This window comes from Trachemys scripta, chromosome 7 (assembly GCF_013100865.1).
Source record: "Trachemys scripta elegans isolate TJP31775 chromosome 7, CAS_Tse_1.0, whole genome shotgun sequence".
NCBI classification, from domain to species: Eukaryota; Metazoa; Chordata; order Testudines; family Emydidae; genus Trachemys; species Trachemys scripta.
The window spans coordinates 49,706,130-49,717,213 of NC_048304.1; the positions used below are offsets into that span (position 1 = coordinate 49,706,130).

At 57.8% G+C, this 11,084-nt stretch overlaps 1 protein-coding gene across 2 annotated transcripts in view; it reads right to left on the reverse strand.

Annotated features, from left to right (window-relative positions):
• SEMA3F (semaphorin 3F) overlaps positions 1–9,878 on the reverse strand; it is a 107,291-nt gene extending 97,413 nt beyond the window's left edge. For both annotated transcript variants that reach the window (XM_034776429.1, XM_034776428.1), the window contains exons 1-2: positions 9,470–9,878; positions 1,088–1,239 (exon numbers count right to left, since the gene is read on the reverse strand). In XM_034776429.1, coding sequence (XP_034632320.1) covers positions 1,088–1,199 — 112 coding nt within the window. In that variant the 5' untranslated portion in view covers positions 1,200–1,239; positions 9,470–9,878. The remainder of the gene's footprint in view (positions 1–1,087; positions 1,240–9,469) is intronic.
• Between the last annotated feature and the right edge of the window lie 1,206 nt (positions 9,879–11,084).

Genomic DNA, 11,084 nt, shown 5'->3' on the forward strand with positions numbered 1-11,084 from the left:
GGCGGAGACTGCGGGAACTGTGGGATAGCTACCCATGGGGCAATGCTCCGGAAGTCGACGCTAGCCTCAGTACTGTGGACGCGGTCCGCCGACTTCATGCACTTAGAGCATTTTATGTGGGGACACACACAATCGGCTGTATACAACCGATTTCTATAAAACCGGCTTCTATAAATTCGACCTAATTTCATAGTGTAGACATACCCTGAGCAATGTGTCTGCACACAGAGTTCAGAAGTCCTGAGCAAAGTTCCAGTCCAGTGGTGAGTCTTGGGTGCTCCTGGTCGTCTTCGGCGCCAGTGAACTTTCCCTCGACAAACCCCTCCAGTGCCCTCTTCTGCCGCTCTCTGCAAAGCCACACAGAGCGATCCCCTCCCCACTTAACTATCTAGCAACCTCCCTCCTTGTTCCCAATGCAGAGTCAGAAGCCCCAGTACTCACAGCCCCATGCAGCTCTAGGCAGCCGTGATACTGGGTCCAGCTCTGGCCTGTCCTTCTCAACAATTCCCCCGGCTCAGCACCACTGGCCCGGCCCCGGCCCCTGGCTCAGCACCGCCGGCCCGGCCCCGGCCCTGGCCCCGGCCGCCGGCTCAGCACCGCCGGCCCAGCCCCCAGCCCGGCCCCGGCCCCGCATGTCCCGATTTTCCCGGACATGTCCGGCTTTTTGGGATTTCCCCCCGGACGGGGATTTGAAGCCCAAAAAGCCGGACATGTCCGGGAAAATCCGGACGTATGGTAACCCTATCTCATTGGCCAGAGGAACTGACCAGAATCCATTCCAGCAAGGTACCATGATCCTGGCCAGGATTTCCCTGTGCCCCAAAGCACATGTTGGCTCAGGAAGGGGGTGGACACAGAGGGGATTGATGGATGTGCTAATGGCCCCGAGGTTAAAGAGGGGAAGGACCAGACCTGGATTTGTGAGCCCCTGGAATGGACTCTGGTACAGCCCCTGGGAGGGGAAGAACCAGACCTGGATTCCCATGCTCCTCGAATGGACTCTGGACACAGCTGCTGCAGTGACCCCAAAGCACAAGACACGGGACCCCCAGCTTCAGGTTCAAGAAGGAAGGAGACAGGGTCTTACCTTTGAAGGAGAGCTGCACCCTCGGTGTGGCAAAGACGTAGTCCTTGGCGTGGGCCGCCCGCCAGCCCAGCGTCAGCAGAGTGACCCAGAGGATGACGCCAAGGAGGGGCATGGTGGGGTGGGTCTAAGTCTAGGCAGAGTCCTTGGGAAGCCTAGCGGGCAGGAGAAAGCAGTGTTACTTGGGGGGCTGAGAACGGAGTAGCCCGCCCACTGCGGGGATGTGGTTCTCACCCCATCCACCTCTCATATGGGGGGCACCATCCACAGACACACCCCAGACTACTGCCAGGGCACACCCAGCTCACACATACCTCCGAGGCTCCTTCCCACATAGTTCCCCCTGCATCAGAAGATGGATGAGAACTTGGGGGGAGAGGGCGGAGGGGAGGAGTGAGCCAGTCTAGGAGTCCATAAACCCCAGGGGTCTGACAGTCGGCACAAGCCCTACTGACTGTTCCTCAGATCCTGCGGTGGGGAGATGGGGCCCCAAGTCTTAGGGCTACCGTTGGAGTAATTCCCCAGCCCCTGCCCAGTTCCCAGGTAGCACTGATCTGGGGCGGGGGGGAGAGCTAGAAGCTGGGGAGACAGATTCTGGGGAGGTGGGGCAACCTCCCATGAGGACTTGAGTAGACCAGACAGGACACTCTGTCATTCCTTTCCACATCTCTTGCCGTCTGGCCCATCTAGAGGAGCCCGGGCAGTTGGCTCTTTTGTATCTTTCCCGTCATTTTGCCAGGTCCCCGCTTATAAAAGCGACCCATCAAACCCAGCTTTGCTCCGACCAGCCCAGCCCACCCGCACCAGTTTGCAAACTATTCACCAGCCGCTCATTGAACGTGGAGCTAAGGGGAGGCAGGCGATGGGGCAGGCCCAAAGGCTCGCCCCATCACCAGGCGCTTTTCAGAAAGGGGTCCCCAGTCTCCGCAGGACAGCGGACTCCGCCAAGCAAGCTAGCATCCCCGGGTCCAGCACCACTGTAATTAACCAGCTCACAGGCTGGCCTCATTTGCCAAAGCAAATGGGGTTTGACTGAGGGGCAGTAATCCAAGAGGCTGGTTCAGGACTGAACAGTCCCCTCCTGGCCTGATCCCATGGCAGTCATGGAGGGACCTGGCCGGCCCACCAGCTGGCAGCTGCTGGCCGGGATCCTGATTGTTCCCTCCCCTTCACATCCCCCACCAAGCAAAGAACCGTGCAAACCAGGGAGCGGAGGGGAAATCTGGACTTCATTATTTACAGAACAAAAAGAGACAAAAGGCATTTTGGAAAAAAAAAAGAAAAGAAAAGAAAAGAAAAAGATCCGTATGTGCCAGGTTGGCTGGGAGCCGCGGGGATACGGCAATACCATGAAGGGGAGAGCTGGGGGCCCTGCAGGAACCACCAGGCTCACATGGGATGTGGCTCCCAGGGGTAATGGGGGGAATTGAAGCTGACCTATCTTAATGTGGCAGTGACAGGATTTTAAATCCAGACAGGACCCTAGTGACCGGCCAGGGCTCCTCCCGTTAGTCCTGTGTTGAGCCGAGCCAGGAGCAGGCATTAGCAAGATGCCCAGTCTGGATTCCAGGTGACGGAGACTCCCCGCAACCCCCTTGGTCCACTGGCTAATTACCCTGTCAGCAAAGCCACTTACTGACTCTTGGAATAGGTTGAATATCACCTACCAGTGAATCATAGTATATCAGGGTTGGAAGGGACCTCAGGAGGTCGTCTAGTCCACCCCCCTGCTCAAAGCAGGATCAATCTCCAAACAGATTTTTGCCCCAAATCCCTAAATGGCCCCCTCAAGGATTGAGCTCACAACCCTGGATTTAGCAGGCCAATGCTCAAACTACTGAGCTATCCCTCCCCGTAAGTACTAGGTCTTTGATACCTGTGCTCAAAGAGAGCCGCCTGCTACCAGAGATCTCCTCCCCAGTGCGGTGCTCACACCCCGTGCTCAGTCTTGCCCTTCTAGCTTGACCTGCACCAGACTCCCTATGAACGTGGGGCATACCCCAATCCTCACACACGGCCTCTGAACATGGCAACCTATCTGCTAGAAAGGAGGCAGCACAGTCCAGTGAGCAAGGCACAGGCTGGGCAGTTAGAACTCTAATCTGGCTCTGCCGTGCATCTTCTGTGTGTGTGTCATGCTTTGCCTCAGTTTCCCCTTCTGCATAGCAGGGATAAAGGGACTGACCCTCTCTTTGCAAAGTGCTTTAAGATCACTATCTAGCTGGGCCCCCCCATCACTGTAGTGACTGGATCCTTCACAATCTGTAGTGTATTTCTCCTCACATACCCCTAGGGGGCCGAGCTGTTATCCCCGTTGGGCAGGTGGGGAACCGAGGCACAGAGAGACCAGGTGACTCACCCATGGTCACACAGGGAGTCTGTTGCAGTGCAGGGATTTGAACCCAGGTCTCCCAAGTTCTATGCTACTGCCCTACCCAGTAGGCCTCCCTGCTTTGGCAAGCGGCTGGAAGGAGGTGGGAGGGGCTCTCTAACAGGGTCGCTGCCTCCAGAGCACCCTTCATGGCGGGGGAGGGGGGTGTTCCTGAAACATCTCTGACTCAGTTTCCCCTCAGTGACTCAGGCCTTCAACTAAGCCCACCTTTTCCAGGGTGTGAGTCCAAAACCAAACACAAAACACAGAGTCTTGCCAGGCTCCCCTCCATCTATCACAGACTTCTTTGGGCTGCCTCCTGCCCCTTCCTCAGCAGCTGCCCCCAGGCCTTCCTCCCATTCTCTCCATCTCCCCCAGTAGCCAGCCCAATCCCTCATCCAGTCCAGGGGGCCTGACTGGGTCACATGACCATCTTCATCTCCCTCTCGCCCACAGGGAGGCACAGTGGCACAGCTGGGACGAGACCCACTGCCCCTTCAAGGACCAGCTCCATCCAACGTCTTGTGGATGGATCCCTGCTGAACGGAGCCAGTCGGTGAGAGGGGTGCTTGGCAAGGTGTCCTGGACAAGCAGGATGGATCTGATCTTGTTTGGGATAAGCAATAACAAAAAGGAACAGCCCGTTGGCACCAAAAGAATTGGGTCGGATCGGAGCTGCCCCGAGAGCAAGCACACTGGCCGCCCCAAAATGCCAGAGCATCCACAGTGGACAGGAGAGGACTAGCTTGGGGAGGAGAGGATCTGACTGATCACTTGGCAGGCTCCTCACTGCAGTCTGGCTAAGACCCCTGTGCTCAGTCAGGAGTTAGGTCCCAATCAATCAGGAGATTGGCCTAAAAATCATGAGATTTAAGCCAATAAGAAACCGAGGTTCTTCCCCTTTGCCTTCTGATTTCTGAGCTGTTACGGTCACCCTCAGGTCACGTTTTCCAACTTTTCTCCACAACCAGCAGGGCCAGAAACTTCCTTCTTCCCAATCTAAGAGGGAGGCTCTCAAACGCTCACATGAATCCAGGCACTGCAGCTTCACGGGCCCCAAATTCCGGGACATTTGCCGTAAATGCGCGGGAGGTGGCGACACTGCCGGTGTCTGGGGATATCTGGTTTGCCAAGGGGGAGGGAAAGCGGGTTCATTTCACAGCTCTGTGCTCTTCAGGCACCTGGTTATTAATTCTTCCTGGCTCAGGGACAGATCCAGCCATCTCCCTCCCACCACAGATGGGCCACATGTCGCATGGGGAAATTGATGGTGGCAAAGCACCATTGACGGAGGTAAGGGTGGAGAGATGGGGGTCTCAGACACTTGCCCAAGGGCCTTGTCTCCACTGGGGTATTTGTTGGTCAATCAGCCCAGCTGAACCAGGTGGATGAGGCCAGCAAGCGTGTGTGGGGGAGGTGGAGTACCACAAATCATTACATGTGCCTGCACGAAACCCTCTTGGGCCACGGGATCACATGAGCTGGTGCTCATCCCCCACTGGGCACAGGTCCCCGTCTCTGCCAGTCCAGAGGCTGGTACAGCCCTACCCAGGAGCTCTGGCTCTGCAGCAGGTCCCACGTTGCGCTCTGGAGGTCCCCGGTTCAAGCCCCAAGATGTGGCCATTGCACTATTCGTCTGAGGCCTTGATGTCTGGGACAGGTGCTGGGGGCAGCAGGGCAGGGAGATGGCAGGCGAGCTGGCTGCGAGGGGCGGAACATGCCCTGATACTGCTCCTGGGGCAGCGGGGGCCAGAGAGGCCTTTAGTGCTGCCCCCTGTGCCCAAGGAGCAAACTGCAGGGAGCTGACTGGAGGAGACTGTCTAAATGGTGGAAACTAACTTTGGGGATTTGATAGGAAAATCCCTCAAATTAGTCAGACGAATGGCTGGAAGGATGTTAGGCTGAGCCCCTGGGAATACAGAGCTTCTTTCAACTGTGGGCAATGCCCCACCATCACAGGAATCACAGCTTCTCCCAGTCACTACTGTATTGCTATTGCCTTTGGAGTTCGTAAATATTTGTCTCATCGATCTATTTCCCCTCTCAGGCACACACAACTCTCTCTCTGGAGTCTATTGTACTCTCGCTCATTTCCATGTCAGCATCTCCCGGCTGAGATTCTGCACTTAGCACAATGCCATGTGTTTTGGAGCCGGGACGTCTAAAAACCAAATTACCCTGCGATATAAAAGCTACAGTCGGCTGCAGTTAAATAAACCCCCCTGCCGGCTTTGGGAAATAGTTCTGGCAGATCCTGCTATTGCATTTGGATGGAGCTGTGCGCGCGTCAGAGGGGGAGTGAGATGGCAAACAAAGGAAAAGGGGGAAGAGGAGAAAGACGAGAATGGAAAGAAGGGAGGAGGAGGAGGAGGAGGAGGAAAGAAAGAGGGATCGGTAAAAGGAACGAGAAAGGAAAACAGGGTCCAAAGCTGGGAGGAAAACAAATGCAGAGAGAGCAGAGGGAATAGACCAATCTCCAAGTGCATCTCAGCGCTGCGATTCTTCTCTCCGATGTCGCTCACACTCAGATGTGGAAACTCAACTGCTCTGGACAGATTTGTTTCTCAACAAGAACCAGCCACCCTCTGCTCCTGGCGCAGGCGAGCAAGGCCAAACTCCGAGGCTGGGCATTCTAGGTTATTTTTATTTCACTATAAACAGCACAGCTATTTTCCCCGTCCCCAAAATAAATCAAATAAAGATTAGCCGAAACGTTTGGGAGCCAAGGCAATTGGGCAGAAAGGGAAAGCTCTCCTCAGCTCTGCTGCTGAAATGCCCATTCAGAGGGGGTGGGAGTGGCTGGCCTGTGCCGTGCCTGGCTCTCAGTGTGCGTGTGTCCAAGAAAGGGGCTCAGAGAGCAGGAAGTGTTCTGGGAGAAAAAGAAAGCCGCAGGCTCAGGAGTCAAAAGGGACTTCTTAAGAACTCTGTGACTAAGACATGCACATGATGACATCAGCAAAACGCTGCAGCCCCTCGGACTGGACAGATAACTTCCCCCTACATAACTCCTCCGCAGCCACATTTAACCCTCCGTTGCCCTCTCCCAGGAGGGGTCTCTCTGTGCAGCTCTGGTCCTTGGGGTGGGGATATGGGATATTCCTCTATCTTTTCACCTGCCTGACCTGTGCTGGGAGGGGGAAGCCTTGGAGTCTGACAGTGGGTCAAGGCTGGGAGATGGTTGGGGGAACAGGACTTCCTCTTAGTACCCCCCCTCTCAGGAGATCATCACCATTCTAGCCCCGTGTGTATGGCGCTTGGACCAGTCAGGTAAAAGAAGGGCTGCCACTTTGTTAGATCATTTCCAAGGACTGACAGCCTGGGGGTATTTAGGAGACCAGGCCAGGTGGGCGTCATAGGTTGGGTGGGTCAGCGGGGTCACCTGGGTAGCCTCTGACTAAGGCACCTGTCCTGGGTTTGATGCTGTGCCCTTAACCTGAGACATCTGCTGTCCCAGAACCCTTTGCTCCTGGTGGAGAGGAATGAGCAGGCAAGCTGCATGTGGCCCCCTCTGCTGGTGCCCCCCAGCATCCTAACAGCATGGGCTGGCGGCGGAGGGGAGGGGAGGTTGTATTTCTGAAGAGGAAGTGCCCTGAGCCTGAACGACGAGGGGAGTGTTGGTGGCTCTCCACTAGCACTCTGTTCTGTGTCCCCACTGCCCCACCCTCTGCCACTCCCCACCACAGCCATGTTCCCAGGGAGTTCACGGCACTTCGTGCCCTGCAGGGTGGCACTGGCAGGAACTGGGGCTGCCATGTGACTCCTGACTATTCCCCCAAGGTGAGATCGGCCTCCCTCCCGGCCACAGGAGAGAGACACACCCCCCCCATTGCAGAGGGAGAAGACAGAGTGAAGGGAGGGCGGGGGCTGGTGTTGAAAACTGACAGGATGAGCCAGGGCCCAACGATAAGCAGACATGGCAGTGAGCCAGGCAGGTCCCCAAACCTGGACCCCCAGGAGCATTCTGCCCATCTCCAGGGTTACCTCTGCCACATTCCCAAACCAGCCATCTTGGGGCACCCAGCACACCCCAGGGTGCAGCACTGCTTTCAGCACTGCTGTCACTGCAGCAAACCCCTCGGCCTTCCAGCAGGACACAGCCGAGCTGCCCTCCCCACCCCTCAGCTCATTAACAGTCTCCCGGCACTCTGGGTCTGGGCACGCTGGCTCCTGTGGGGTCAGACTGCCAAGGGCCTGCCCCTCTGTGCCCAATTGACAGGTCCCTCTTTTCTCTCTGGGTTCCTTCTTTCCATCTTTCAGCCCTCTGGCTCTTCCCTCACTTCATGCTTCCCCTGAGGCAGATCCACCTCTCCCATGGATTTGGGAGCCTCCCTACCCAACATCTCAGGGACATCTACAAGCCCCACGACTCAGGGACAACCAGGCCATCCAGAGACGGACGAGGAGAGAGGTCCCTGCATGGTAGAAGGCGAAACAGGTTTTAACTGAGGCTGCTGCACAAAGAAAGGAAGGAGCAGGAATTGGGGGATGCTGAAATAAATGCTAGCAGCTGTTACTAACCCAAACAAGAGATGTCCCCCATCCCAGGGCCTGGCTCCATAGTGTCCAACAGCCACCTGATGTTCTGGCCCAAGGGCCCCAGCCCAAGCAACCAGTGCCAGCTGTTGGCAGGAGCAGGGGAGTCTCTGGCTGCACTGGGGCCTGAGAGATCTGAGCCACAGCAAAGGAGAACAAGGGGTTGGGGGTTTTGTCCTGTCTAACAAATTGACGCAATTAGCCGGGGCGGCCGCAGCTCCCCGGGCACGGGAATGTCTCCCACTAATTATACAGCAGTTGTGTTTTCATTGGGGAAATGAAAGCCAAAGTGAAAACAAACAGGCCGATGTGGGAGTGAGGCTGGCAGCAGAACCTTGAAGAGCTCCTCTCCTCCCCGTCTGACAACGCAGGCTGTAGGAAGATGATGGAGGTGGGGGACTGGCTAACCCTCCCCTACTGCCCCAGCAGGGGCAGGGCAGAGAAGGGGACACACCGCTGTCCCTAGGCCCAGAACTTGGGAGAAGAATTCAAACAAGGCGAAGAGGACGGGAGCAGGGGAAGGAGAGAAGGGAGAATGGACAACAAATGCAGGGAACTCAAAAACCAATAAAGCCGAAAGAGCAGCAAGATCGCTCAGACCCAGGGGTTTCGCCCACCTCTGCGCTGGGTCACCCCAGGCCCAAAGCAAAGGCCCTGAAGCGGCTGAGAGCAGAACCCTGAGGCAGCGTCAAGAGGGCTGGGCAAATCGGCCTGGGCCTGGGAAGGGGACAGAGGAACAAACCCCCTAAAGGTGCAAGCCGGGCTGGGGTTTGGAGGTAGCCCCTTCCTGGCACCAGCAGGAGACTTCGGAAAGGGAGACGGACTTTCCTGAGCTGCAGGGGCTGCGGGTGGCTTCCCAGAGCCCTGCCCCTTCAGGGCGCTGCGAGGAATCAGGCCAGCCCTGGCACGCCATCCGTTTCCTTTTCCCACGCGGATCTGTCCCACCCAACTCCCTCCCCGGCCAAGGGCAGCTCCCGCTCGCCAGCCGCACGCCCGGAGGGCTAGAGCCGCTGAGCTGCCCCGGGGCGCCGGCGGACTCAGCAGGTCTATCTGCTCCCACGGCTTTTTCGGCTGCTGGAGCTTCCCTGAGCTCTGTTAGCCCCTAGGAAGTCAGGACCCTTTTCCCCTCCTCTGCTCCCCGGGCGCGGGACAAAACGATCCGACCCGAAGACTTGCGCTGCTCAGGGGAGTTCAAACCAGCCCGAAGTTTGTTGGGAGCAGCGCTCGCCTGGATCTCTGCCTTCCCACCCCTCAGCCCTTGACTGAGGGGTGGGACGGGAGGTCCCTGCCGGGGCCCGATCCCTGCCGAACCTCCGGAGGTGCAGCCCAACGGGCCTCCCCGGGCCCTCGCCTCGCACCAGGGGAGGATGTTCCGCAGCCACAGCCGGCGCGAAAGCCTTAGCGGAGTTGTGGAGCGCGCTGGGCAGGGGACCGAGCCCCCCGGACTGGGGCTCGCACCCTGCTCCGCGCCGGATACGTACCTCTTCGGACGACTCCGGGGTTTGAGCCCCCCGACGGGGCAGCGTGGACGCGCGGGGCTCCCAGCTGCAGCGAGCTGCGGGCGTGGAGCCGGCACCGATCCAGGGACAGCCCCAGCCCGGAGGAGAGCAGGACCCTAGCGCCAGCCCAAGAGCATCTCAGCAGGGTGCCCTGCGGCACAGTCCCCGCGCCATTCCCGTGCGCCCCCCGTTGCGGGGTGCCGGCGATCAGGGGCGAGCCGGCTCTACCCCAAGGGCCATAGGCTCCCCGAGCCGAGCTGTGCTGCTTTCCCCTGGCAGCTCCGTGCGCGGAGCGCTGGCGAGACGAATAGAACTGCGCGCAGCGATCGCAGACTCCGGCCCCGTGCGCTCCCCGGCCCGCCTGGCTCCACAACTCGTACTGAGTCCGCGGCCCCGCCGCAGCCCATTGGTTTCTGCTGCCTGCGATTTGCATAGCCCCGCCCTCCCCCGCCCGGGATGGGGGGCTGGATTGATTGGCTTCTCTCCCCCCCCCCCCCCCTCCCCCCCTCCCCCCCCCCCCCCCCGCCCCAGCGCGGCCCCGCTCCCCTGCTCCAGCCTTAGGGCCTGGCTTGGCTGGTGCAGACCTTAGAACAGCCCTTTCCAAACCTTTGGTACATTTCCTCACTTCTCACCGATTCTTTGATGCCTGTTTTCTAGGGGGAGTGCCCAGAAAAGGGTGGTGGTGGGGGGGAAATGTCACCTAGCAAATCTAAATAAATAAAGCTAGTCCTTTGTCTGGCTTAGTTCTGCAGCCTATTGCACTGGAGCCTCCTGGCTCCCTGGGGTGGGTGGGGGAGAGAGAGAGGAGGAAGAGGAGTGTGAGTGACAGAGGGAGAGAGGGAGGGGAGGAAGGGGCCTTTGTGATATTGCAGAATCCAGCCAGCCAAATATCCTACAACAAAGAAAAACTCAGGCATAACTGACAGCAGCACCAAGCGTGTTCCCGTCATTATCTCAGCCCCCCAACCCCCCTCCTTCCTTGCATCAGCTCCCCAAGACAAGATGGGTTAACCCTTCGGAGGAGGAGATTCGGAGCCATCGCCCACACCAGCCAGAAGGCAAGCTTCCTGGGAGATGCAGGGTGAACCCCCAATGCACGGCTGGGGAAGTTGTTTGGAGTGGCAAGGCTTCAAGGCATCAGTAGAATCGGTGCTTGGGATCTCCAGCAAATTTCCGGAGCCCTGCCCTGCCTCAAAATTCAGCAGGTGGTGCTCTTTACTCTGAGCAAGCCCGATGTTGATCCACATTTCTTGGCAGACTCTGTGCTACTGGAAGCCACGTCTTTCCGATGAGGTGTCAAACTATGGCTGTTGATCTCTTCCTCCCCAGAGGTGGCTGCATGTCAGTGGTGGGTGGGGTGATTTGTGTGGCCACCAGAGCATCTGGGGATCATTTGGGGCAAAAGGTGTTCTGCAAACACCCAGGATTGTTTTCTGCACAGTAAGATTGAGTAACTTGCAGTCAGGACGAGACACAGGAGATTCCTGTGATTAATGAGGAGAGCTGGGGGCCTGGGTTGTCACAGTCATTCCTCTTGGAGTTATCCCATACAATCCCAAAGCCAGGCTCAGGTCTGGGGCTAAGCAAGGATGGTGCG